General features: G+C 42.2%; 1 protein-coding gene across 2 annotated transcripts; it reads left to right on the top strand.

Annotated features, from left to right (window-relative positions):
* The first annotated feature begins 64 nt into the window (after window positions 1-64).
* Window positions 65-27,882, top strand: LOC130687989 (uncharacterized). 2 transcript variants are annotated; one of them, XM_057511015.2, is made up of 12 exons: window positions 65-414; window positions 19,315-19,548; window positions 19,714-20,399; window positions 22,298-22,518; window positions 22,814-23,285; window positions 23,436-23,531; window positions 23,756-24,130; window positions 24,233-24,373; window positions 24,468-25,535; window positions 25,638-25,798; window positions 25,868-26,288; window positions 26,355-27,882. In XM_057511015.2, the coding sequence occupies exons 1-12, from the start codon at window positions 345-347 to the stop codon at window positions 27,189-27,191; spliced, it is 4,782 nt and encodes a 1,593-aa protein (XP_057366998.1). In that variant the 5' UTR covers window positions 65-344; the 3' UTR covers window positions 27,192-27,882. The 2 variants fall into 2 exon arrangements, with proteins under 2 accessions (XP_057366998.1, XP_059352240.1); XM_059496257.1 differs by lacking the exon at window positions 65-414 and adding an exon at window positions 10,755-10,911.

The raw sequence follows: 27,882 nt of genomic DNA, 5'->3' as shown, positions 1-27,882 counted from the left end.
CAGGGCTTACACACCTACCACCTAACAGCCATAACCCATCTGGCAAGCGAAGCGAACGGACGTGCTTCCAACAATCGCTTCCTCGCTTTGCACTCTGTTGTCTTTTGGTTTTAGTTTTTTACTTCGAATTTCGGGCTTTCAACAAGTCCCAAATGAAACAGTCTGCTGCAATTATTTCTGTTTGTTGTACATTTCAATTCTAGTTGAAAAGAGGATTTGCTAATGTTGCATTACCATGTGCTGAAGTGAAAGTGTGTTCGTGAAAGAGTGAGAAGGAAAACAAAATTGTTCTTTTTATTGCCACTAATCCACACACCTGAACGAAGAAAAAGTTTCCTTCTGGAATGGAATCGGTGCAGAAGCCACCGCGTAGTGGCCATTTGGACGTCGGCGCCTCGTGGGACGACTTTTACGGTAAGGAACCAACATTTCTTTTTCTCTCCCTTCATTAACGACGTTTTGCTTTATGAAAGATATGATAGAATGCAACCTTCTATTTAGCTTATCGTAACGAAAATATCAAGGCCGGTTGCACACGTATCGCTAATTTGTATTCGTCATGTTTTTTCTTAGAAAACGAGAGAGAAAACCAAAGAGAAAAACGGGGGGGGGGGGGGGTTCGATTTTCGATCAGCGCCTCTGGCGGTTGCATTCAAACGCGCGAACGAAATTCTTTTTTTTTTCTTCTTTCCAATGTGTGTATGCTATTCCGACCGGAAGTTCAACCCTCTGGAAAAAAGGAAACAAAACAAACAAAAAATGTTGTTTTTCAAGTTTTTTTTTCCTTTTTTTTGTGTTAGTTTATTTGGGCACCGCATCCCAAGAGTCACACGCTCTCGTTGAACATACGCCGAAAAGATCGTGAAACTCCCGGATTTTTCGGCCATTTTCCATTTTTTTTTTATTGAAGCTTTTTATTTTTTTTTGAAACCGCGTATGAGTTGATTGACCTTGAAATCCTTGGCGACAATGAAGAAAATGGCTTCATTGTTTGTTAGGGACGTCTTTATTTTTTTGTGTGGTATTTATGTGCGGAATGATTGACTTGACCGACGTTTCTTTGTGTATATACTAAAAGTCGAGTCGTGTTACAACGAGCGCCGAAAGATGAAAACCAGTGGCAGGCCTTAATTTTTCTGTGTGTTTGTTTGTCCTTGTGTTACCATCAACCCCAAACTTCGTAACGCAATGTCTGCTGATGGCCCTTTAATGATTTTTCCCAAACAATTTCCTAAAAGCTCTCACGGATCAATGAACTTGCCTCACTATTTTCTTTAAAAAAAAAGTTAAAGACACGCTCGATTACAAGACATTGATTGTCCAGTCCCGGAGTTGTGAAATCTAGGACAAGTTTGTTTCCATCCAACTGGTCAAATAGGCCATTAAAAGAGAATCGTGATGTATTGAATCTTTTTTTCTTTTTCCAAAACTAAGGGGAACTCATCCCATAAAATGAGCATCTGCTGGCTCCACTGACCAATTGAGTTGACCATAGCTAAACGTTGTCATTCGTTTATTTAAATTTTTTATTGCTTTCAATCATAAGGCAGCCTTGAATTGGGTAGCCTCTTCTTCAAAGAAACCCCCCCCCCCCATCTTCCTACAGGATAGTTATTGAGGTCGTTGACGAATGAAGTTGTGGGCCAAAGTGAAAATATATGGGGGGGGGGGGGGAACAGAATTCCTTTTGATTTTTTCTCTAGCATCCATCAGTTTGTTGTTGTTTGATGCGGGACCATATCGGCAGACGGGAACAGAAAAAAATGGACTTTTGACAGATTGAGTCATCTTCGTGTCTCAATGCCAGGAGAAAGAATAGGATGAAAACAATAATTTAAATTCAATGGTTGGGAAAGAAATTCTTGTATTTTTATATGGTAGTCGACGAAGAAAAAAAAAAAGATGTGTCATTGTTGTTGACCCATCGTCGGCTCGAATCTTCTTTCCCATTGTTATTGATTTCATCCTGCGATACAAGATCAGGTTGGAATAGTAAGGTGGGCTGCATCTTTCGAATACTTGCCACATAAAGAAGGGAATATCTTTGGAAAAGCAACAACATCACGTTTTTTTTTTTCATTTTCTTCTCCTCATTTTCCCTATCCTTGGGTGAACGACATTTTTTTGCTGTCTGGTTGTGCGAAGCACGTCTTGTAAAAGAAAAAGAAAATCCCTCGCGAAGGTTAAGAAAAGGGAGGGGGTTTATACAATTGCATGTATATTACATTGATATAGACTTTCTCTGAACAATTTCATCCATCATTGCGAAGCGCACGCAACGACTAGTCTACCATCGACCCTCCCAAACTTTTGCCTCTTCCCCCCAGACAAAGCGCCGCCACGTGACCTACTTTGAACTTTTTTCGTTAGCCAACCGAAATTGCGTTATTTTATTTGAGACCACATCTAGTTTATTGACTAGGTTGGCCCCATAGTCAATCAGTTGCCGACACAGTAGTAGGTCACATCAGAAAAAAAGGGAAGGGGGAGAAATGAAAACAAAAAGTTGATTGGGTTGATTTCTTGCAGGAGGGAGACCTGTCCACCCCTACACCCACAAAAAAAAAATGTTCATCGTTGCCTGCACGGATAACTTGTTATTGAGGCTCCTGTTAGTATTACGGAAGGGTCGGCCATGTGTTCCGGTTCAACAAGGAACGTGCTTACTTTTTAAGGGGGGCCCCAATGTGTCTGACAGGGGGTACCGTATCCACGGGGTGTTGGGTTTTTTTTTTTTTTTTTTTTTCTTCGGTCCTAATCTTTCTCGTTTCTTTGGGAGGTTTTTTTTAACCCCTCGCGGACGAAATTGGCCGCGTGTCTAGTACAACCAGCAAACGAAAAGGGGATGACTTTGAACTCTCTCTCTCTGGTCGTGTCGCGCAAGTGATGGATGTTGTAGTCTTTGCCAACGTGACAGATCTCCCCTCCCACCCATAGGAAGCTAGAGGAATAATATAGTCTCCCACCCCCCTCTCGGCCATGTTTTGAGGCTCTTCGTAATTGATGTGGTTTTGATTCTCACACAAACACTTGAAGCGTGTGTTCACACCTAATGGATTGTGATCCAAAAGGTTTTCAGCTCTCTCTAATGACAACATCCGTTTCTCAAAAAACGAAAAAATTCTTTGACAACTCGCAGGACTCGCATGTTGTTGTTGTTGTTGTTGTCGAAAAATAAGGGAGGAGAGCTTTTGGTATCGTGCAGAGGATAAACCGCATTCCGCATCCGTTAAAAGCCCCCCAAGAGTCAAGAAGAAAGAGATGATGGAGCAGCTGCTTTTCCCATTTCCAAACACTTTTAAGGATTTTTCCATTTTATTTTCTGTTGCCTTTGAATGAATCAGCAGATCTCAGGTTTCTTTTTCGGACGGTCACATTCCGTTCTGTCCTCATTGACTGATAATTGATTCTCGAAAACACAACAACCACAAAAGTTGATGTTTTTTTCTTGTTTCGTTTATTCTCATTGAAAAAAGACTCGCCGCGCTCGCGCGCGCGCCACCGACGACACATCATCAGTGATGTGAACTCGCGTCAAAACACATTCTCGTCTAGTTTGCCAAGCTAGTTAGCCGTGAACAGTAAACTGGTAGTTTATTGTGTTAGTTTTCTTTCCCTTTTTTTCTTATTTTTTTTTGGGGGGGATATCAGTTTATTTAGCTGTGTTCGGTAGGGCGCTGTTAAAATTTGTTTTTATGTGTTTTTCACGTGGGAAATGGGATGATTGAGTAAAATAGTTAATAAATGTATTTGTAGAGCTTTTCGTTCAACACGAAAAAAAAAAAGGGACAGGAAGGGTTGCCGAAAAAAGAAAAGAAAAAGATGGACGGAGAAGAAGAAACGCCCCTATAGATATATACCCTTTATCCGTGTGTGTGAGGTAACACAAGATGCTGATTGGAAATGCTATCCACCTTTTTTTTTTTTTTTTTTTTCCTTTGTTTTCGGAGGGAGATGCTCCTTAATCACACCGTCATCTGTTATTTTCAGAGGGGGGGGGGGAGAGATTCAAAAGAATCAAACGAGAAAAATAAATCAAAACGATAACTATTTAAAAAGACATCAGATAGGATAGATTTGTTTTTTTATAAACACGTCTACAAACTTGTGTGCACAGTTGGGATTTATTTTTATTTTTTTCTTAAAGGGCAGTTCTAAGGGAGAGAGAAGACCCACAAAAAAAAAAGTGGAACGAACCCGCGTGACATCCGAAGTTAATCGTGCCTATTCTTTTGGTCCGTTCATCATTTCTTATTCGCTGTGTGTCCATGTGTGTGTGTGTGTGTGTACATTCCCTTTTTTTTTAAATGGCGCAACGGATCTTTTGACGTAGTACTTGCTCTGTGCATCTGTTGAAACGTTTCAAATCAGTTTTTGATTTGTTCATAGGCAGCGACAGACGAGCAAATCGAATGAGACGTTCACCCCTCCTTTTTCTTTTTCAAATGCCCTAACGAAACAAGGGAGGAGAAATCGTGCATAAAAAAGTAGAAGAAAAATGGTGTGACGTAACGGCTCTCGTCATTCTGATTTTTCGGAATGAAGCCAGTGGTGCGTTTTTTTTTTCTTCTCTCTTTTAAATTCATTTTCTTTTAATGGTGACCCTCCAGCAGTTGATCAATTCAGACAGGCATTATAAAATATGCAGTGAGACTTGTATCTCTTTTTTTTTTTTCCCTTTAAGTCGTTCCTCTTTTTGTATAGGCAGAAAGCAAAAAAAAAAAAAAAAAAAATGAAGAAGAACTGTTTGTGACCTTGTCTTAACTTTCGATTCACATGGTGCACGGTCGGTGTGAATCGCTCTCTACGATAATTATACGACAGTCGAGCCAAAAGACATGCACTCGGGGGTCTGCCCTCTTTCTTCTTCTTTTGGGTGGAGGGAGTTCACGTGAGAGCGAGAGTTGCTGTGTTTCTCAAACGTAAACAAATGCCATGGTTCCATTTTTTGAGACGTTTCTTCTTCTATTGGCGTGCCGACCTAATTAATTCAAGATACCGGAGGAGAAAAAAAAAACATTTTTTGAAATGATGATGAATCGTATTCGTTAGAGCCGAACCCACGACCACGGAGCTGTCAAGTCGTCGATATAATTTGCCTATCGCCTCCCTTCCCTCCATATTTTCTTCTCCTTGAATTTCACTTTTTTTTTTTGTTTTTTTTTTGTTTTTCAATGCCAAACATTGAAATTACGGCAAGCCGTTGGCCTTGCACTGTTGTCAACACAAAGTTTTTCTCTAGCGAAACGTCTTTTATATCGACCTTCCTACCTCTGGTGGTAGCATTTTGTGTGTGTGTGTGTGTGTCTGTACAGGGTACGCAGGTATAAACGATCAGCTTTCAGATTGGGAAAGAGAAAAGACGAGGGGACTTCTTTTCAACAGCAATTACACGGTTTTTTTTTTTTAAGACCCGCCCTTCTTTTTTTTTTTTTTTTTTTTATTGTAGTCTCTTTTTGAATGTTAACAAGTGAAGATGGGAACACTGTAGCAAGTACCTTAGGTTACACCAACGACTACTGATGACCTCTTTTCTCCTTGTTATTATACCTGTTAAAAAAAAAGAAAAGAAGGGAGGTAAATGGGCGCGCGCGTGTGTCTGTTGTAATTGTGGACTTTGTTTTGACCCCCCTCTGGCGGATCTTTTTGAATGGAACCATTTTTCCCGCCGACAGGTAAAGAAGATAGTAACCTCTGATGGCCTCTGACGATTTTCTTTTTGCTTTGAGGTCCATTTTTCTCCTTTTGAAATGTAGGGAAGAAAAAAAAAAGAAGATTGAGATCAAATAAAGCCGTGGGCGAGATTTGTTATACTCTGGCCATGTTTCAACAGCTGCGTTGAATCAATCGCGGCCGAGTCTTTTGATTTTTTGTTTAGTTTTGAGGGGAAACATCTTTCCCTCATTTCCTTGGAAGAAAACAGTCGTAACGAGAAAAAAAAAAGAGAAGATTTTCGTTTAAAAGAACACGCCCTTTTTAGTCATTGAAGCCGCATCGAATTACACGGCCAGCAGATGATGACCTTTCATTTGTGCGACCTTCTTTTTTTCTTCGTAGACAGATGTGTGTGTGTGTGTGCAAAAAGAAGATGATTGCCGGCTGCGGTATGTCCTGCTTGCGTTTTGCCTCTTGTTATTTGGTGCCGGTTTTCTCTGCATGACGTCGCCCCTTATTTCCGATGTGTCGGTTAGTGGTGAACTGAATAACTGCTGGTGTGAGCTCACATATTTTTGTTGTTTTGAGGAAGAGAGAGAGAGCCATTCGATCTGCCGTTACAAACCCACCACACGGGGCAGGCAGATCGCGTGTCTTGGGAAAGACGAAGAAACCTCAGTTCTCTTCTTATAACCACCAATCATTGTCTTTCTCCATTTCTCTTGTCTCCTCCAGATAGTTTTCACACGCTCCACCAACAACAGCCTCCGCCGTTTACCCGTCGTAAGAGCACAAGAAAAAAAAAAAAAAGAGTCCAAACAATCTCGATGATTAACACACAAGGCAGTACACGAGAAACTGGTTCAACAAACTTGAAAGAAAATAAAAGCAACGAATAGAAACACACCCCTCACTACCGGCAGGCAAAAGCTCTTTTTTTTTTTTTTTTTTTCATTCTATACTTAAACAACAACAACAACAACAAAAAAGCCGGTATTTTTGTTGTTGGGTACCGTTTGTTTTCTCGGCGCTTTTTTAAAAAAATTATTCGGGGGCGTCTCGTTCAAACTGATGGACAGCCTCTCTTGCCAATTTTCTGGAGGGGGAGGGGGAGGGTAGTATTTTTTGGCAAACGCAATTGATCGTCCGTGACACGATCACGTCTTGCCTCCTTTCACGGCATTTTGTTGCACTCTATTTTCTTACCATTCTCTTTGTCTGACATTGACGTGACCTTTTTTCCCCCTCTCTTTTCCCATACGGGAAAATTTCATTTTAAAATGATTGAAATGAAAAACAAAAAAAAAAAAAAAAATTTAATCATTTTCAAATACTAAAAAAAAAATGGCCTCGTAAAAGATAAAATGTCGAGGGACGGAAATATTTTCCACCCTGAAACATAATAGGCCTATTTATATCCCCCCTCCTCTCTCTTATATCTAATACATGCACCACCCGCTTTGCCTCTCCGAAAAGAATGCATTTTTTTTTTCCACCCCACACTCTTTATCTTGGGTGTGACGAGAACCAAGCCGACCATGTTTTCCGGCGTTTCGTGCAGACGACTAGTTAGAAGGAAAATAATCTTTTTAAAACACATTTTTCTTTTTTTTTTTTTGTTTGTTGGTGGGTTTCTTATTTATTTTACTTACAAAAAAAAAAAAATTAAAATGAAATAGAGACCTACTGTGAAACTCAGTGAGAGGAGCACTTGATTGGAATGATATCTTCTTCCAGTTGAAGCCGGAAGTTGTACTTGAGGTGGTCGATCCAACTTGGCGGTCTTCCTCTTTTCTCTTTTTTTTTTATTTTGTTTGTTTTCTCTGACGAGTATATATATCACCTGCCTCTGATTGGTTAGACGAGGACGACGGGTTCGGGTTGACACCAAACCATAACAAAGGGAAAACGATAGACTCTGTGCGGTGGGTGTCCCTTTTTTTATTTTCCAAATTCTTTTTCCTGGACGTATTGGACCTTGTTATATGGCCGGGCTATTTCTTTTTTTTTTTTTTCTCCCCCCCCTTTTTTTCTTCCCAATGAAAAGCGGTTGACAAAGAGGAAGGTTTCTTTCTCCGCAAGGTAACAGGAAAAAAAAAAAAAGAAGAGGAATTCCGCCCGCGCCCTTTTTATTTTATGTATTTAAAATAAAGTAAAAAACCGTAAACTAGCAAGGAAATTCCGATCTTTTTTTTTTTTTTTTCACCCCTGAAAAAAAAATTTCATTTTTATGAGGATGAAGGGGTTGTAAAAGCTCCGGTGTCCTGGAACTTTTTTCGATAGCTGTATAGTGTTCACGCGTTCCAGGATTCCAAACAAAACAAAAAAAAATCGCGCACGTCCCCGCAGAGGCTCTCACACTCGATCCGTTGGTTTGGAAATTTCCATTTAATTAATTTCATGGCCGTTATGTCATTGCGAATTGCAAACCGTATCTTTATTTCCGCATTTTTTTTCTTTCCTTTTCGCTAACGAATTCATTTCTTGTTTTTATTATCATCTAGAATAATTTGTTGATTATTTTTTTCGGGACTAACGTTCGCTACGTTATCGGAATGTTTTCATTTGCTTTAGGGCATGTATTTAAAAAAAAATAAAATAAATAACAAAACAAGGCAATTAGAATAACAAATTGCGCGACCTAGCGACTTTGCATACCTTTGCCGCCATCGATGCTATGAAGAAGGAGAAAAAAAAACAAAAAACAAGGAACACAGCTGGCGCCGAGTCATTTGTCACGTTGAAACACCGATGATACACACACACACACACACACACACACACACACACACACCCTTGGCTGTATCCGTGTAACCTATAGGTGCAGGATGAAACACACCATCCATCTATTTATAGTAAGGGGGGGGGGGGGGAAGAGATGCTAGTCAAGAAAGATGTCAGGGTAGAGTTAAGGGGGAAAGAAAAAAATGTAGAGACGTGCACAAGGGTCGCGCCAGTTCGAAAGGTCGCACCAAGAAAGAAATGGTTCGCCCACACAGACGGTGCGTTAATTTTCGTCGTGTTCCATTTCGATGTTTATCTCGCAAAACTCTCGGACTGAAACTGTTTCCCCTTTATATTGTCGTATCTATCAATCTGTTTCTTGCGCGACAACAACACACACACAAAAGAGATTTTTCTTCTAGATCACCAGAAGAGGGGGGATTGAGTAAGAATTTCGGGTATTATTTATGCAGTCACGTGATATTTGTATACGTTTGAACGTGTTCTCTATCTCACGGTAGATTTCTTATCAGCGCCGCTCTTGAGCGTCCCTCTTTTTTTTTTTCTTTTTTTTTTAAATCATTGCGGTACGTTGTGTGTGTTGGACCTTTTTTTTTCTGTTTCTCTTTACTCATAATGACATTACGAAGATAATCTATTATTGTATCTCTTTTATTCTTTTGGGCCAAAATGTCCTTTTTGGTTCAAAAGAAACCCAAAAACCGACCCCCCCCCCCCCCTTATATACGGGTGAAACACACACACACGCGGGGGTTACGATATATTTTCTAAATGTCGGGCTGTAGGCAATTTAAGAGATGAGAGACTTGATTTCATTCCGTTTTTTTTTTCTTTCTTTCTTTCTTTTCATACCCAAAACTAAATTTTGTTTTTTAAAATGTTGTTTCTCCCATTTCTCTTTTCTTCTTAAATGAGATTCTTTTTCATCATCCGAAGGTTTGAAAAAAAAAAACGATGACTATCGGGAACAGATTCCCCGTAGTTGTCTGCATGTTGGATATGTTTTTAAGTGTATAATATTTATAAGGCGTGTGTGTGTGTGTGTGTTGGGTTTGTTTCCCTTTTGGCCTATTCGAACACACCGGCCACAGGTCGCACGAGGAATAGCCCCAAATGGAGAGAGAGATGCCGGCCCGCCTGCTGGCCTTTTGTTGAGGGTTCGCACTAAAAAGAAAAAAAAAAAAAAAGAAAAAGAAAAGTTCTTTTCTTTGGGCCGAGAGAGAGAGAGAGAAAAGAGGTTGTCCTTTTTTTTCAAATTTATTTCGGTAAACCTCGCGCAAGCCTCAAAGTCAGGGGGGGAAGGAAACGCATCTTTATATTATTGGTTGCATTCTTGTCTAGTAAATAATTTTTTAATATTTTTATGGTGGTCATCTTTTTCTAAAGATGGTCTACATGCTATTCGCCTCGAGTTGTTTTTGCTCCACCTTATTCGGAAGTGTGTGATTTGTCAACATGGACGATTGAACACGTAGGAAACTCTTAATCTTTTTTTTTTTTTTTTTTTTTTTTTTTTTAAATTGGAAGCAACCGTTTGATAAAGTAGAATAGGATAAGAAAAATAACAACCGTCATTTTTTTTTATTGTATCAGCAAGAAGAACGAAGATAAGAGACAAAATTCATTGTGTAAGAAGGAAAAAATTTAAAAAAAAAAAACGGGAATTTGTTTTTTATTTCTTTCTCCCGGCGTGTCGTGTGGTCCGGCTCAGTTCTGTCCAAATTTTTTTTTTTTTTTTTTTTTTTCATTTTCTTCTCTCTCTTCTCTTTCCATTCCCCCCATTTGACGAAATGCCATCTGTGTGGTTGAGGTGTAGGCGCCGGGGCTCACAGGGAGGGAAAAGAACCCAAAAGAAAAAGAAAAAGACGGGCACATTTCCCAGGTTCTTTTTCGAACCACTTTCTTCTTCTTCTTCTTTTCTTTTTTATTTTGTTCCTTTTTCGTTTTTTCCTCCCCTCTTTCTCTCACGTTTCATCTGGCCTTTTCCTCTTTAACAACTCCATTCATCCATCAGTTTGTCTTCCTTTCTACGGCTTTATCCCGACCGCGGCCCGTTCGCCACCATAGCCAATCCCCCACCACTATGTTGGGGGCAAAGAGAAAGACAGACGGACTTTTTGAAGGGACTAACTAGAGAGACACGAGAGAGTGCAGTTGGCTATCGAGAGAGAGAGAGAGAGAGAGAGAGAAGGGGGGGGTTCGTCTAAACATTTCTGGGTCCAGCCAGCTCAGTCGACGTTGGTAGCTCCAACCAACCACACGTTTTTGAAAATATATTTGTATTTTTATACCTGCACGTTGGTGTGTGTCTGTGTGTGTGTGTGTCTCTGCGTGTGTGTTTTGTGTTTTTCAAGTGGCCGCGGTGCTAAACGTGCCATTTTTGAAAAATTGAACACAACGATCAAGAGATTTTGTTTTGTTCAAAAAAAAAAACAAAAACAAAATCATCGGCTTTTTGATTTGGAAAGGAAAGGCGGGCCTCATGGATTGGAATTGATTACACCTAATTTGGTATGTTTAAAAAAAAAAAAAAAAAAGGATAGAAGGTATTCCCCGATGTCACGTCAACCGAAAGAAACACTTGGCTGTCGATTGATCAAGTGGCTTCATGGTTGCGTTAGCGGTGATCCCTCCATCTCTCAGGTGGTGTCCAGTTTATACGTTTGTTACCGTCTTGGCAAACAAGCGACCCTGGCTCTTAAAAAAAGGAGAAAACTCGTTTTTTTTCTTTCTTCTCTTTTTAAATCTCGCTACTTTGTTGTTGTTGTTGAGGGAAATGCAAATAACGAAACACACAAAAGCAGGGCGATTTCAGCAAGCATGACCGGTTTTGTTTTTGTACATGTGTGTGTGTGTGTGTGTGTGTGTGTGTAAAATGTCTTCGCTTTTCAAATGTTCTTGTTTCCTTTTGTTTTTTTGCGCCCTTGGAAAGTCTTTCAGAGAGAGAGAAGAGAGAGGGTGGCTTTCAGAAAAAGGCCGTGATCGAGTTACATCACATATGCACAATAGTAACGATACATTTTAAAGAAAATAATAAATGTAAAAGAAACAGAAAAAAATTGAAAGACCCAGCGTCCAATGTATCGTGTATCCTATTTTCGGTTGTTGTGTGTTTAGGGTAGGCATTTATAGCCATTTATCTTTTTGTACTTAATCCGATTAAGGATGTACGTTGCTCATCTTTGGACCTCTTGTTTTTTTTTTCTTATTACCTGAAACGCGTAGATTGTGTTTGTCGCACCGTCTTGGATATACCGAGGGGGGGGAGAGCAGTGCGCAGGGGGGAGGGAGAAACTCAAAATAGTTTGTTATCTTATCATTTTTTGTTTCACCCGGGACGCGTTCAAACATCACAATCCCCCCCCCCCCTCTTTCTCTTAAAGTTATCCATATTTCTCTCTCTTTTCTTTGTCCTCGTGTCCAGGTGTGTCCGAGAGAATTGTGGACATCGTTTTCTCCCCACCCCCACCCCCCTCTCCGTCCCAACCAATCCAATCATCTCGTTTTGCCGTTTTCTCTCAGTTTTTTTTTTTTTTTTTTTTTTGTCTTTTTATGATCGCACAAAGTGCATTGACTCGATGGCGTTGCTGTTGTCGTCGTGTGGTGGATGCGGTGGCTTGTTGGCCGCAAGCACGCACACATACACCCCCTCTGGATGTGTGTGATGAGGTTTGGGCGCGAGCCTTTGGGTGTGTGGTCAATCGATCAACTTCTCGCAATCCACGGCTCGCATCTTTTGCCGTTGACGGAAGATCAATCAAAAAGAAAACGAAGAAGCTGGGCCTTCGCTTGTTGCAATAAACATGCACTGTTGCTTCGGTTTCTCCACATTTTTTTTTGTATTTTGACCCGACCGAACAAATTGTCACGTTGTTGATTTTATATTGTTTTATTGTTTTTTGCCCTCTTGCGGGTGGCAGGCTTAGTGTTCCGTCACACACACACACACAGACCGCCCACGAAACTTGCCACCCCGATGAAACTACAAGAGTCGAGTCCTTTTGACACTGACTTGTCAGCACTTTGTAAAAAAGAAAAAAATTGTGTAGGCCTTGTGAATATCGCGTAGATTTGAAATGCCGGGGCTGTTATTTGTGTCGAGCTGGAACGACCTACAAAAAAAAAATGGACAGTTTTCTTTCAGGCCCCTTTCAATTCTCGATGAGGATAAAAAAACCAATGGAAGGCTACGAGTACTGTCTGTGTGTGTGTGTGTGTGTGTCTATTTTTAATTTTCCGATCGGCCGACCACTTCCTTCTCTTCCTCCTTCGGGGTAGAAAAGCTGCAAGTTCGGATGAACGCATCCAACTAGAGAGGGAAAAGACAAGCGGCTCCGTACTTCTTTTGCGTCCTTGGATACTAAAGCCCCGTCTCTTAATATTTTTTAGGCCGCCCATCTTCTTCTTTGGAGGGACACTTTATTTAAGGGAGGGATTCTCGGGTCTTTTGCAAGCAAAAAAAAAAAAAAAAAAAAAGGAAGAACAGCAGTAGCAGCCGTTATACTGGTGGATCCATCCACCCACCCACACATAAAGAAAAAGATATTTTTCTCATTGGCCGTTAGCAACGGAGTTGTATGTGAACATGTCGATTCCTCTTGTGTGCGTCTACAAAGAAACAAAAGTTCGTGGCCCTTTTTTTCTGGTCGAAAAGCCGATCCGTTTTCCAGGTTAATTTCGAGAGTTCACGGAACTTAGACATCAAAAGAAGGGGAACAAGACACGGCGATGGATGGCCAAGAAAAAAAAAAATAAAATAAAAAGGGAATTTTGAATGAGGAAAAGAAAGAAGCGAAAAAAAAAAAAAAGAATGAAGGCGGCGTGGATGGATAAGCACAGGCCGTTGACTTTGGCTGATGATCCAGTCTTCTTTCGTGTTGGTTTCCTTTACTTCTTTTTATTGGTTTTTTTTTTGTGTGTGTTGTTGTTGTTTGTTTCCTATCCAACTCTCGCAACGTCGTGCGTTTTGTTGTTGTTTTTCTTTGAGTTACATCGTCGCAGAGACTTGGAAACGAGTGAGTCAGGATATTCGGTCTCGTCTATTTATGAGGCAAAGGCCCAAAAAGAGAAGAGTAAAAAAAAAAGTTCGAAATGAGGATAGGCCAAAAAGGACACGGGGACTCTCGGACTAGGCGGAGAGTTATTTCCAGCCGCAGGAGCGGACGGGAGCATCCGCCCTCGGACGCGCGGTGTCAATGTATCAATTAAAGCTCATCTCTCCACCTTAAAAGGGGATGCGCCTTGTCACTGTCTCTCCTTTTTTTTTCTTTTTTCTTTCGTCTTGTGAGGGCTGCCTTTCACGATGAAATAAAAGGAAAAACGTCTCCATATGTGTGTTACAAAAAAAGGGGCTTTTTATTGTACGTAATGTAGCGGCTATCGAATGATCACGACCGATTCGTTCCTTCCGGTCTTCGTCCAATTGTCGAAACTCGTTTGATTGGAGAGAACAACATATTCTTTTTTAAAGCAAAATCTCCTTTACGCTAGTTGTCGTAAAAAAAAAAAAAGTAAAGAGAAAATGCTGTTAGTGGCGCGGTTGTTTAAATGATAAAAGAGACGATCTAATCCTTTTGCCACCTCCTGAAACTCGTTTCTTTTCATCGCTGGTGGTGGTTGATTGTTCCCAATGAGCCCAGGTGTATGTGTCATGTTCCCATTGTCGTCATCGTCAAAGAGACAGCCATAAAAAAAAAAAAAAAAAAAAATGGGCGTTCAATCGATGACTCCGCCATACGAAAATGGCCCGAATTGAGAGAGAGAAAACCCAAAATGCCTTTGGTCATCATCAATTCATTTTCATTTTCCCCCCAAAAGTTCGGGAAAAGAAGAAGAGGAAATGATACATCGAAGGCCTTGCTCTTATCCGCTTTGGATTTGGACGGAAGAGCGGATAAGATGTGGGAGAAAAAAAAAAAACAGAAGAAAAGCGAGAGAAAGAGAGAGATGGGTAGTCGTGATTATAACGAGAAACACGCGTAGCCAACGGCCGGGGGAATTGGAAATGAATTGAACTGACACTGTCGAGTGACACGCGGCCAAACTGGCTGTTGATATTTCTTCTTCTTTAATACCTTGGGACGTGTTTCTTTAAGGGGGTGAGGGGTTAAAAAGTCTTCAAGGGGGGAGTGTTTGAGGGCCGAAGAAACAACAACAACAACCAGCCACTTTTCATTTCAGATAACACGACCTGGAAAGGAAAGTGTGTGACTTGATGAATCTCTATGATAGAAGATCGATCTCTTTGACGACGACGGCCGTAGAATTTCCCTTTTTCTTTCTGTTCTTTTACTTTGCGTTTTGTGTTTGTTTTGATAAGCATTGACGGAAAGAGAAAGTGTGGACGGGCCAGCACCTCCGTCTGACGCGCCAGGGGTAGTTTGACGTGACTTTTTGTTGTTGCTTCTGCATTCGACCGTTTCCTTTTTTACATTTTTTTTTTTTTTCACGGCCAACACGTTTTTATTTATTTATTTTTAAAAATTTCTTATTTTTACAACCAAAAAAAAAATGATAAAATGGGGAGTCTTGTGCTTGGATGGTAGAAGCTTTTTTCTCCCAACTGGAATCTAATAAAATAAATAAATAAAACTCCACCGAGCTCATGCAGTCAACACGTTGAAATTGGAAAAAAAAAAAAAATGTTCACTTCCTTAATTTGTGTTTGATGAATACGAATTTTTATTTTCTCCTCCAATGGCAGGGCGGGGGGGGGGGGGGAGATGTACAGTAAAAGGAAACGATGAGATTTTCACGGTCATTCGCCACGCCGTGTAAAAGTTAAAGCGACACGAATTGCATCACTAGATTCAATCAACCCCCCTAAATTAAAAAAAAAAAAAAAAAAAAAAAAAAAAAAAGAAAGAAAACATCCATCCATCCTCTTCGTGCCTGTTTTCATTTCGGCTGAATGTCCCCACCCCGACTGTTTCTTTTTTTTTTTTTTTCTCAATAGGCGCACCGCTACACACGTGTCTTTACGGCCCCAAACGATTAACGACAAAATACCCCGAGAAACACAACGAGGTTATTTATACATCAATCTCAGAAAATCGTGATTGAATTTCACATCGTTTTTTTTTTTAATGTATTTAAAATGTTTAAGAAGCGAGCGTGAACGAGCCACTAAATAGCCCCCTAATCTCCCGTAATCGACTGTCCCTTTTATTATTATTTTTTAGCCGTCCGCTATTTATAAGAAATATATATCTATAATAATAGATGCAGCTAATGCGAGGATTTCAACAAGATTTCGCCCGTTGTTTTTCTTTGAATGGCCTTTGATTTATTTTATTTGACTATCGAATTGTTTTATTTGTGCGGTTGGCTGCGCGAAAGTTTCACGGCGGCTCGTGTCACGAGACACAATAACAACAAAAGGATCATTAAAACAAGAAAAGAGGAGTCGGGACTCCCCAAAAATGCGTAGATTGTGCGGCGTTGTTTCGGGATTTCGACTGTTAAACCTCTGGCCCAACTGCAAAGGAAATAACAATCAATCGTAACGTTTTCCGTGCCGCCTGTTACGTCGTCGGCAACCAAGTCTCGAATCTTTCGAAAAAAAAAAAAGCCAGGGGTATAAAGAATGGATAATCTTTGATGCGATATCGGACGCACTTGGGGTAGTAAAAAAAAAAAAAAAAAAAGAAAAATCTAAAGATAGGGAGAGGCAACAACAACAGAAGAAAAAGACAATGATTCGTTTCGTTTTTTTTTTTCTTCTTCTTCTTCTTTTTTCTATCGTCGTCCGTAACAAAAGGCACCGATTATCTTTTCCACGCAACACACACACGTGTCGGTCGTGACGTGCAGCTTTTTTTTTTTTTTTAAACAGAACACACATGAGAAAAAAAAATTCCAGTGAATATAGTGGAAGACTTTGTTTCATTTTTTTTTGTGTGTGTGTCTGCCTTTCCAAGATTTGGATTGCAACGGCACGATTTTCGTCTTTATCCACACACAAAAAAAATGAGGTTCCACTGAACGTTTCAAGAGGTTTTTTAAAAACGCTATTGTGTTCTCTTTTTCTTGCTTGGCCTGACGCACGCGTCTCTACGAGTTTTTTCTTTTTTTTTTTTTTTTTTGAAATGCAATTGGCACTCGTTGGCTCGATTTTTTATGATCAAGGAAAAATCTACAAATGCAACATACCAACTAGGGCGAGTAGATAAAAAAAAAAACAAAAAAACAACAACGTCCTCGCATCTCTCTACCTGGTTTCATTTTTTATTTGCTTATCGCACGTCCATAAGTCGTTCCCAACGTGATTTTTAGTAGGAAGTGCAAGTAAATAAAAGAGAACCATTTTCCTGACCATGCCACACACCACATTGGGGCAATAAGTGGGCGAGCCCATCAGGAGGAAACATGACATTAAAGATAATAGAGCTCAAGATCTTAGAGTCTTGTATGCATTTGGCTTGTATTTTTTTTTTTTTTTGTTCTTCGGGAGTTCGTAAAAAAACGCATTTAAATACAACAGGAATAGAATCAAAATGCGCTATCTCAAGTAGCTAGCTGTCGTATAACGTTTAAGTAGATCTATGACGAGAGAAAGAAGGAAAAGAGAAAAAAACGAGTTTCTGGTCGTTCTTCTTCCGTCTTTGGTCAGGGAGGGGTATGTCACTTTTTTTTTTTTTTAAAGAGCTTTTCTGTTACGCATCTGGAATCTCGATCGACTGATAACACCCCAAACTACTACAACAACAATCTCTATGTGAAAGGGGGGGGGGGAACACACACACAAGTCGGGACTTTTAAAAGTAAAGGAAGAACAAGAAAACTGAATTTTTTGGTTCTTGGGCGTCTACTTTTGAACGGACGCTCGTTCACTCCGGTCTTGTCCGAAAATGGACGTGTTGACTGACCTTTCCTCCTTTCAAAAAACAAAACAAAAAACGCACTGCTAGTAAACTATATATCTTGCCCTAGAGATTGACGTGAAAAAGAAAAAAATCATTTGAAAAAATTTTTCGAAATAAAAACGTGCGGCAGTTCTTTTTTTTTCTCCGTGTTTTTGTTTGTGTGTCTTTAAAAAAAAAAAAAAAAAGGGCCTTTTCTGTAAAAACCTTTTTCATGGTTAGATGGCACGATTGGATAAATAAAAAACAACAACAACTTAGATGCTAGTTGGATTGGCAGTGGTTCACGTTTTTTTTTTTTTTTTTATTTGATTCAAACGTCCCGCTGAAAACATGGTCGATTTAAATCTTGTCTCTTTTTTTCTTCCTGAAATCTGCTTATCTTTTATATTTATTTTTTCATGTCGAGTCTTTTGTTTGCCTCTTTTGGGCTGGCGCTGTCGATACGTTTGGCGTGCCGACAGCTATTTCAAGAAAGAAAAAAAACAAACCAGAAATGTATTTTTTTTGTTGTTTTTGGCCACCTTTTACGTTAAATTAAATGGAGAGAAATGGTGACGTTTGATTGTCTCGAACATTGAAACAAATGACGGAGCCACTAGAAATTTGTCGTCGAGCGGAAACGACTTGATTTGTACATCCAAATGGCATCAATAGGGAACACATCGAATAATAGTTTTCTCTCTGAAATTATTTTCTATTTCAAGAATCGAGAAAGAGGTGGCTGGGTGGTCTGGCTTATTTCACCTGCCTTCCTTTTTTTTTATTTTTTTTATAGTTGAAAGGGGACTGGCTATCACTTGCGCGACGACACGACATTGACGTAGAAATTTGAATATCAGAAAAGAAGATTACCGAAACACAAACTGTAGGGGGAAGGGAAAAATAAATACAGGCTAGAGATGAATGTTGTCAAAGGGAGCTATTTCCTTTCAGGTATCTTCTTCTTTTTTTTTTTTTTTCTAAATAATAAAGGCTCAGCTTTTAGTGTTTTTTTTTTTTTTTTCTTCTTCTTCTAGAGAATGTTGGGTATAGAAGAGGAAAGAAAAGAAAAAAACCCGTTAATTTTCAAATGTTTTCAGGGGGTAGTATGTTGTGTGTTGGAGACAGACTGCCCGACGACACAACCAGTTTTCTATCTAGTAGAGTAATATTCACCGTTATTTTTAGTCTCTCTCTCTCTCTCTCTCTCTTTTTTATTCTGCCTTGTACACTCATCTACCCCCAACCCCTACTCGTCCATCCATTCGGTCCAGGCCCACTCTTCGGAACACATTACAAGCTCTTGAAGACAAGTTTTCCGTTTTCTAACAATGAAGATCCACTTCAGACGGAAAACAAAAGAAAAACGAAGGGGTTCTCTGAACTTTACTTGGGAATTTTTTTTTTTTTTTTTTTTTTTTTATTTTGGCCCCCTTTTTTTTTTTAAATTTAAATTCTCTAAAATATATAGCGTCCTCGTCTTTGTGTTGTGTGGTTTCGTTTGAAAAGAGCGAGAGAGCCGAAGGTTATATTTACTGTACGAAGCTCCAACACCCAATGCAACAAACATTAGGACACGACTAGCATTGGGCGTTGCCTTTTCGTGTTTGATTTCGACATTAGCATGCCGGTCACGAAATGATTAGCTCGTGTCTATCTAGATTTTTAGTGTTTAATTTAGCGCCAAAAAAAAAAAAAAAAAAAAATGACGCAAAACCCGAAAGAAAAAAAGAAAAAGAATAAATAAAAAAAAAACAAACTGAAAATGTTCATAATTCGGGAATGTTGGGCACTAGTACAGTGACACGCCAACCAGCAGTCGCCGTCAACTTGTCGACAATGCATCACGAAAAATGCTGATGGAGTTCTATTCTTTATTTTTAAATGCTTCCACGTCTATGCGATATAGAGAGACGTAGGGGAAAAGAAAGAAAAAAAAAAAAGAGGGGCATTCTTCCAAGAGTTGGACGAATCCACTTTTGATTGACATTTTCCTTCATTATTTTCATAGTTTTTCTTTTTTCTTTTTCGTTCGTTCGTTTGTTCGTTCGTTCGTTCTACTACATTACAGGTTCGTCTAGCGATTTGGTTCCGACGCTAATGGACATCTTTGACTCGATGATTGGGAACCAACAGCACAACATGTCGCCGCCCTCACCGACGTCAGATTCCTCGTGTGCACCGGCAATGACAGCCCAACCAGCCGCTACTAATCAACATCTTTCGTCGAATCCGCAGCCGCGCCATTTTCCCGTTTTGAAAATCGTCGAACCTGGCGATCCGTTGCCACCACCACTCACCAATGGTAATTAGTCAAATGATCTCTCTCTCTTTGCACATCGTCCTTCTTTTTTTTTTTTCTTTAATTATTTTCAACTTGATCCCCTTCGCTAATCACCTCCTATCGACTTCTCCGTTAATGTGTTTGTTTACGGGTTTTGTATCTCTCCCTCCCCTCTTTTCCCTTAAGGTGCGATCAATAACAACGTGACACGGTCTGGCGGCGTTCGAAATGGAACGACGACTTCGTCTCCCCGCCGTTCCGTGTCTTTCCGTTCGTCTGAATTGGCGCCAGGCAATGCGGCGGGAGGCGGAGCTGGAACGGGAACGATGACATCAACGGCATCGTCCAGGTGTGGCAGTTCGTCTTCCTCGTCGTCGTTGACGTCACTGGCGGCGCCGACCAGTGTCCATTCGGCCACCTCGTCTTCGTCGACATCGTCGACATCGTCGGGCCATTTGACCTCGTCGTTTGCCTCCTCCTCCTCCTGCCATTTGACTTCGGCCGAAAGTCTGGACGACGCCGGTGGCGTTGGCGTCACGCTGGCGGCGGCCACCGCATCGACTGGTGGTGCAGCCACGGTCGGGGCCGGTTCGGGTTCGCCCAGCAGGAGACCGCGGAGCAGCGCCGTCAACAGCGATCTCCATCACTTGAGGCACTCGGGCGACTCGGGTGACAGCGGCGTCAGCAGTCCAGGCCCGCCCAGTTCGGAAGCATCCGAGCAAAAGCATTCTGGCGAGGAGGAGGAGGAGGAGGAGGAGGAAGACGATGGTGACGATGGATGCAGCGACAATCTCTCCTACATGGACCGCGTCGTCATGGAAGTCGTCGAATCTGAGGCCGTTTATGTTCGCGATTTGCAACAAGTCGTTGAGGTAAAACGCACATAAAATACCTTTTTTTTTTTTGTTTTGTTTTGGTTTGGTTTTGGTGCTACACCCAACGCCATCTAGAGGGAGGTTCCTACTGTAATTTTTCATCTCCGTACCGTCATCATCATCGTGTAATCATAAGCTTTCCATCATTATCTGCAGAAGAACAAAGGCAGTGTATTTTGTGTTTTAACACCAACGGACAACCGGTGTTTGACGGGGGGTGGTGCTGCCATCCGGCCGGAAGTTGAAGAAACGTGACTTTGCATGGCACAATGCCGCTTACACATACACAACAAACATTTAGATGAAATATGAGCGCTAAGCGAGCAGAGAGAGAGAGTTAGAACAGCCATTTTTTGTTTTGTTTTGCTTAACAAACGCTGTTGGTGGAATATGAGCCCAAGGGAGGGAAACAAAAAAAAAAAAAAAAAGGAATAAAACAAAACACAAAATTTGGGTTTCAAAACATCCGACTTCAAAGGCCGTTCGTTGATGAAGCCATTGGCTTTTTTTTAAAAGAAAAAAGAAAATTACAATATGCTACTACATCTTGCCATATACCCATCACGGTCGCTTTCTCTTTGGTCTACCTCTCTCTTTCTTTTGAATGCTCATCTCTGACATTTTAACATAAAAAAAAAAAAAAAAAAAGAGTTGAGAAAAATGCCTCCGACTTTTTGCTCTCTCTCTCTCTCTCTCTCGACAGTGGTTTTTAAAAAAGCCTTCTTCGTAGAAAAAAAATAAATAAAAAAATCCAAGCGAGTATATTATTATTATGGGCCTATCCGTATTTGGTGATGTATCTCGTCGTTTTTCTTTAAGCACCACATGCCCATATACAGCGAGGTAGACTTACCGTGGTAGAGATCTATTCCATCATCATTTATTATTCACGACGAGAAAGTAGATGCCACAGTTGGGGGAAAAAAAACACAACGTATGTGAAAAAAAAAAGACTTGTCTACAACAAATCCTCCACGCATCCGTATTCGTCGCCACTGCTATTACGTACGGTTTATTTTTGTGTACGTTTAAAAAAAAAAAAAAAAAAAAAAAAAAAAGCGGGGAGAATGGAATTGATCGTTTATTCATCGTCTATCTTTCGTTCTACGGTTTGAGCACATCACGATGCTCTTTTTTTTTTTGTTATCCCCCTAACTTCTAGGGGATCAACAACACAGAGAAATATCTCCATAGAAAAACGAGGTCCCTTGTTCTCTTCGGGTTCGTTGACTTCTCCCCACCACCACCACCCACCGCAAACTCAAAGTTTAAAGCGCTCAAACGAAATCGACGGAGGTACACAGACACACACAAAGAAAAAAGATGGGAATGCTCCAAGAAAAACAAAAAACACATTGAGTGTCTCTTGTGTGTGTAAAGGTAGAAAAAGAGAAATTTTGGGGGAAATAAGAGTTAACCCAACCCTAGCCTACGGCGATTAGTGTTGATGATCCAGGTGTGTGTGTGGCCCACCCATTTTTTTCTCCTCCCCTTCGCAACGACAAGACGTGCAACGTGTCGTAAATCGTCTCTCGTTTCTTCAGGGAATTTCTCGACACGTCCCAATAATAATGAATCACGTTCATGTATTTTTCTTGTTTTTTTTTCTTGTGAAAAAGCACCTCCTCTGCTCCTCCCTCCCTCTATTGTCGAAACAATCTGACGGGGCGACAAGAAACAAAAAAAAAAAAATCACGAAGAATTACAACACGGCAATAAATAATAATGGAAACAAAATGATTGGCTACTTTAGTAAGCAGATTGGAGATTGACGACTTGAACGCTCGTTCATTTTTTTTTTTTTTATTCTTTTTATGTTTTAAGACTTTGAAATGACTCGTTGGATATTTTCTTTTGGTTTTGAATATTAATCGTTTTATTTTTATTATTCACAGGGATATCTGTACTTTTGGCGAGATGAAGGAGAGAGAGCGCCGTTGAGCTCGGAGCAGGCCGCCGCCCTGTTTGGCAACGTCGACGACATATACCGTTTCAACAGCCAGTTCCTAACGCAACTCCAGTCTTGCGGGCTCGATCCCGTCGAGGTGGCCCGCTGCTTTGTCCGCAATAATTCCGGCTTCACCATCTACACCGACTACTGCACCAACTACCCCAGGTGGGCTACCGTTCTCTCTCTCTCTCTCTCTCTCTCTCGCCTAGATTTTTTTTTTTATTTTCTCTTTGCATCCGACTATAATTACCGTGACCAGAGAATAACATGCCATCTCTTTTGTCCGATGCCCACCCATTTTCACCAACCGCATCATAACAAATAGCCGATCCATCAATTTTATTTTTATATTTTTTCGTTTCCCTTGCAACGCCTCTTTTCTTTTTATTCGAAATCCCCCCCCCCCCCCCCTCTTTTATTCATTGGTTGGGCTGGCTTTCATTTTGTTCATTCAAATTAGGAAAGTGTCGGTGCTGACAGATCTGATGAGAAACGAGGCTGCCAGCCGGGCGTGCCGCGAGAGGCAGACGCAACTGCAGCACACGCTGCCGCTCGGCTCCTACCTGCTCAAGCCCGTCCAGCGCATCCTCAAGTATCACCTGCTGTTGCAGAACATCGTCAAGCACTGCGATCGGTCGCAAACGCCCGGCTATTCGGACATAATCGTGGCTCTGTCGGCCATGACGGGCATAGCTCATCACATCAACGATATGAAGCGAAAGCACGAACACGCCGTGCGCGTCCAAGAAGTGCAGAGCCTCCTCGACGGTTGGCCCGGCGAGGATCTGACCACCTACGGCGAATTAGTGGCCGAAGGCTCTTTCCGCATGTACGGCGCCAAAGCGCCCCGTCACGTCTTCCTCCTCGATCGCATGTTGCTCATCGTTAAGCGCAAGGAGGACGGAACTTTGGGATACAAAGCCCACATAATGGTACGTTTGGGGTTAACGTTATTTTTCACTGTCGGCCTTGTTATTTGGCCATTATTAATTCTCCTCCTTTTTTTTTTTTTTTTTTTTTTCTTTCGCATCTTTATGGCTTGAATGCGATCATATTACCATACTTGTTTATCTTCGATGCAGTGTTCCAACCTGATGCTGATCGAGAGTGTTCCAGGAGAGCCGTTGAGTTTCCATGTCATCCCATTTGACAACCCACGCCAACAGTACACCCTCGAGGTACGTAAATGAAAATGAAAGAGCGCAAAATAAATAAAAAAAAAAAAAAAAAAAGCAAGTTGACCAATCTCGTTTGATGACCACCCCAGCGAAAAATGCAAATGATACACGCACACACGCACATTAAAGAAAAAAAAAAACAACAACAACCTTTTACGGTCTGCTTGCGTTAGATAAATATTTGTCATTGACAATGTTGTTGTTTGCGTTGCCAAATAAAACAGGCTAGGAATTTGGAGCAAAAAAGGGAATGGGCGCTCCAGTTGAAACGTGTCATCCTGGAAAATTACGATGCTGTCATTCCTCATCACGCTCGTCAGTTGGTCCTTCAACTGGGCCAAGATCAGCGATGCAACCAAGAACGGCCGGCTAGCAACAGCGGCGGTCACAGTTTCGAGCGCGGAGATTACGCTTACAGCGCCACCGCAAGCGCTGGAAGCAACAGCAATACGTCGTCGGCAGTCCACCACGTCAAGAGACACCAACACTCGGCACCCGAGTACCTAGAAAGGCGTAAACACTCGACCGCGGGCTTGACGGCCAAAGGCAGAAGTCGCAAAGGCCGCAAATCGAGCCATGATGGATCCAGCCCGCGTGAAGTATGATTTTTTTTTTTTTTTTTTTTTTTTTTTTTCAAAAACCCAATTCTCACGCATATTTTTATTTTTGTTATTAATTGAAAATGCAATTTGTGCTAATAGTCGCCGCTCATTCCACGACGATTGCGGAGGAGTTTGGACTCTCGAGATAGGAGCGTCAGTCAAGACAGGAACGATCTCGATCACGAGCGTAAATTCAGCACACATAGCTGTCCAACGGCGGCGGAAACAGCTAAAAACAAGGTATATATCACCCCTATTGTGAGCGCGGTTTTCTCTTTGCCGTGGTTTCTACCTGCGGCTCTCGTTTCATTTGGCCGGCCGTTTTACGTTTCAGGTTCGCAAATTCGGAGCGTGGCGGCGTCGTTCCGAGCCTTGCCGGGAAACGAGTCTGGCGGTGGACCAGACTGAAGCGGAACCAACGAGTACAAATGCGGCTAGCAGCGATGGCAAAGTGCGTGACGAACAGCCACGGGAAGTGAGCGGGAGGCTTGAAATTGCCAGCCCGTCATCGTCCAGGGCGCTGGCAGCCGACCCGGAACCCACGATGCAACCGACTTGCTCACCGCAACAACTACAGCAACCGCAGCGAATGGTCCCCGAGAGCCTGGAACGCATCGTCGAACAGCTAGTGTTGCAGAATGTCGAAATCCAGCGGATCCTCCAGCGCAAGAAGCGCAGGGCGGCCGAACGCCAGCCGTCCGCTTCGTCTTCGTCGTTGTCCTCTTCCCGCCCTTACACCCGGTCGGAATCGACGACGCTGGACGAGGGCATCTACGACACGCTCATGTCGCCCTCCGCGCCAGAGATGATGGAAGCTGTTGAAGGCGTCCTGTCGGACATGGACGGAGATTACGTCACGATACGTAACGTGGGAGACGGGCATTTTAGTCGATGTCATTTACGCCGCTCTCTGGGTAATAAGATACCAGAAAGGATGGCGGACTCGTCACACTTGGCCGGCGCTGGCCCGTTTCCATCGCAGCAACAGCTGCAGAAGGCTACCCTTAGCCGTTCGCTGTCGTGTCCAGCGCGTGGTCAGCAAGCCGTTCGAGTGGTCAAGAAATCTGAAGCGTCCGTCTCCGAGAGCTCCGGTGCTGGTGGCAACAGATCACTGGCGGCCGTCGGTGGTCGCATTCAGAAGCTTTTGAACCACATCGGTTCGCCAGATCACTGGTCGAACTGGATTCGTTCCTTGTCGCCACCGCAACGTCGCAATACTACACCCGGTGAACCAGATGCCAGCAGCTGCAGGAGTCGGTCAAGGAGAGATCCGATCGAATTAGATGTCGATCCGATGAACATATCCACTAGCCCTTGCGTGCCTTCCGTATGGCTCCAACTGCAGAGCGAGCATCTAGCAGAGCCGGGCAAGAAGTCCGGTTCACTTCCCCGCAGTTTCCAGGTACACGTTCGTGAAACTTTGGATGAGGGCGGGAAGGACAAAATATGATTGATTCTAGCAATGGTAGAGAGCTAACGAATTTTACGATCTGAATCTGAATAGACTCCACCCGATTTGAAATCGCGTTGGATGGATCGACCAATCACCATCGCTTCTGATAGGCCGGCTCCCATAGACCTCCAAACAGACGCTTTAGAGCTGTACATCCGCTCGCAACAAGAACGTCCATCCGATCAGACTGACCAGCACTCGGCAAACGAAGGGTACTCTTAATATCTCTATCCTTCATGACGTGCTTTTGATTTTAAATGTCCCCATGATTTTCACGCTAGGTTCGACGATAGTTTGACCGACATTCCCAGTACTCCCCGTGTCAGTACAGACAACATCCACGTCCATCCCGACTACAAGATTTACCGAAGGAGTGCGTCGAAATCATCGTTGAAAACCGTGTTGTCCTCGGTGTCTTCTAAACTGCGTTCAGGATCGGAACATTTTTGGGGATCGCTCTTCAGCCTGAGTCACGATGATAGTGCCGTCACTTCGCCCTCTTCCGCCGGCCGGCAACACAGCAAAGTGATTCACTATCTGGCCAACCGCTACGCGCTGTTGTTGAGGCAGCGTCACAATAGTCTGCAGCACCATAGCAATCCGACGGCGGCCGCTCACAGTGCCGTCATTGGGGCCCGTATAGCTAATTTGTCAGATTCGGCCGATTACGTCATCCCCAAGTACAGCTCGCCCACTACACCCGTAGGTCCATCAAATCAAAAAGACTCTTCCACGTTTCTAATCGAACTATGTATTTGTAATTAATAGAGCTGTTATTCGACATCGCGTTCGGATCTATCCTCTTCCAAATCGACGGTATCCCTGGCGTCGAAGACGACCTGGTACGGTACGCTAGAATCGACGAAAGATGCCGCCATGCAGATGATGATGATGATGGACACTGACGATTCCGGCAGCGAACAAGAAGACGATGAAGATTCTGCCACGGGCATGGATGGATTTTTTTACGAGCGAGCTTTTGAAGCCGTGGAACAATTGCTGGATGGAGCTGCGGCCGACTGGTGCTGTCGTGACAGTGCGATCTTTAGCGACAGGGACGAAACGGGCAGTGTGAGTGAGGCGGCCATCGTCAAGACCAAACCGCCGCCGCCCCCTGTTGCGTCCAAATCGCAAAGAGTCCACCACCAGCAGCAGCAAAGCCGACATCGAGGTATGGCCATTTTAGATCGGATGCGATCGCTCGAAGAAAATGGCGGCGTTAAGTGCTCCGGCAAGGAGGTTTCCGCCAGCGCGTCGCTGGAAAATTTGAAATCCATCAGCCAACGTCGTATGGAGTTAACCCAGGCGTTTACGTCGTCCGGCAAACCGGGAGACGAGAGCGAGACCAGCTCTCAGCACTCGACGTCCACGGTCAACACGGTGGTGGAAGTCCATCCGGCCGGAGGCGGCGGACTTGCTGACGATTCCATTGACCCTCATTCGCCCATTCATCAACGCCGCATGGGTGCGACGGGGATGATTCAGCCCCAGGTGAGGAAAGGCTTGGAATCACCGCCAACAACTTCCGAATCGGCCAACACTGTTCCTTTGCCTAAAGGATGGGTGAAGCATATCATCGGTAAATTACAAGGCGACGCTAAATAGCTTTTTCCTTGTTTTTTCTTATTCGTTTTTTCATTTCTTTTAGAAAATAAGGGGGGGGGGGCAGAATAATGAAAACTAATTTTGTTGCTTCTTTATTATGAGAATAAGCCAGTGCAATCCTTTTTGTTTACTATTTACCTCAACGAATCCTCCCCTTCCTCCTCTGCGTTTGACTTGATGACACCAAGTCGACTGCCCAGTGGAAAGACACTGCGCAATTCCTTTTGTAATTGACATTTAGATTATTTACTTTGCCAAACAGACACACACACGGAATCGTAAAAAAAAAAAGAAAAATATGACAAAAAAAAGAAAGGTGAAGTCTTTTTCTCTAATACCGAGAGCACTTGTTCCTGCCTCGTCAAGAAGCGGTGAACATGTCGCATTAAAAAAAAAAGCGCAAATTGATCTATGAATATTACAAATAATAATAAAAAAAAAATTAACATAACGAGTCGCGTATTGAACGTATCCCGCACAAAAAGAACAATACTTGACGGGTATGTTTTGTTTAGAAATCCTAGCCTATCGATCAAACACTAACATTATTTACTACAACACGGTTATTTAACACATTCTTTACCCAACCTTCCGTACTTCATACATACACTTTGCTTTTACGAATCGTTTCACTTTTGTACATAATACCCGACCTAGTCAGTTACAAGCAATACAAGTTTCTATCTATCTA

This window comes from Daphnia carinata, chromosome 7, assembly GCF_022539665.2.
Source record: "Daphnia carinata strain CSIRO-1 chromosome 7, CSIRO_AGI_Dcar_HiC_V3, whole genome shotgun sequence".
Classification (NCBI taxonomy): Eukaryota; Metazoa; Arthropoda; class Branchiopoda; order Diplostraca; family Daphniidae; genus Daphnia; species Daphnia carinata.
Note: the sequence above shows the minus strand (reverse complement) of the source record. Positions and strands in the feature narration are given on the sequence as shown.

Bases quoted from the DNA above. Each gene is read 5' to 3' on its own strand.
- LOC130687989 (XM_057511015.2), top strand. From the start codon at position 345: ATGGAATCGGTGCAGAAGCCACCGCGTAGTGGCCATTTGGACGTCGGC. The intron at 24,374-24,467 runs GTATATATCACC...TTTACGTTTCAG, and splicing joins CGGAAACAGCTAAAAACAAG to GTTCGCAAATTCGGAGCGTG. The intron at 25,799-25,867 runs GTACTCTTAATA...TTTTCACGCTAG, and splicing joins CAGCACTCGGCAAACGAAGG to GTTCGACGATAGTTTGACCG.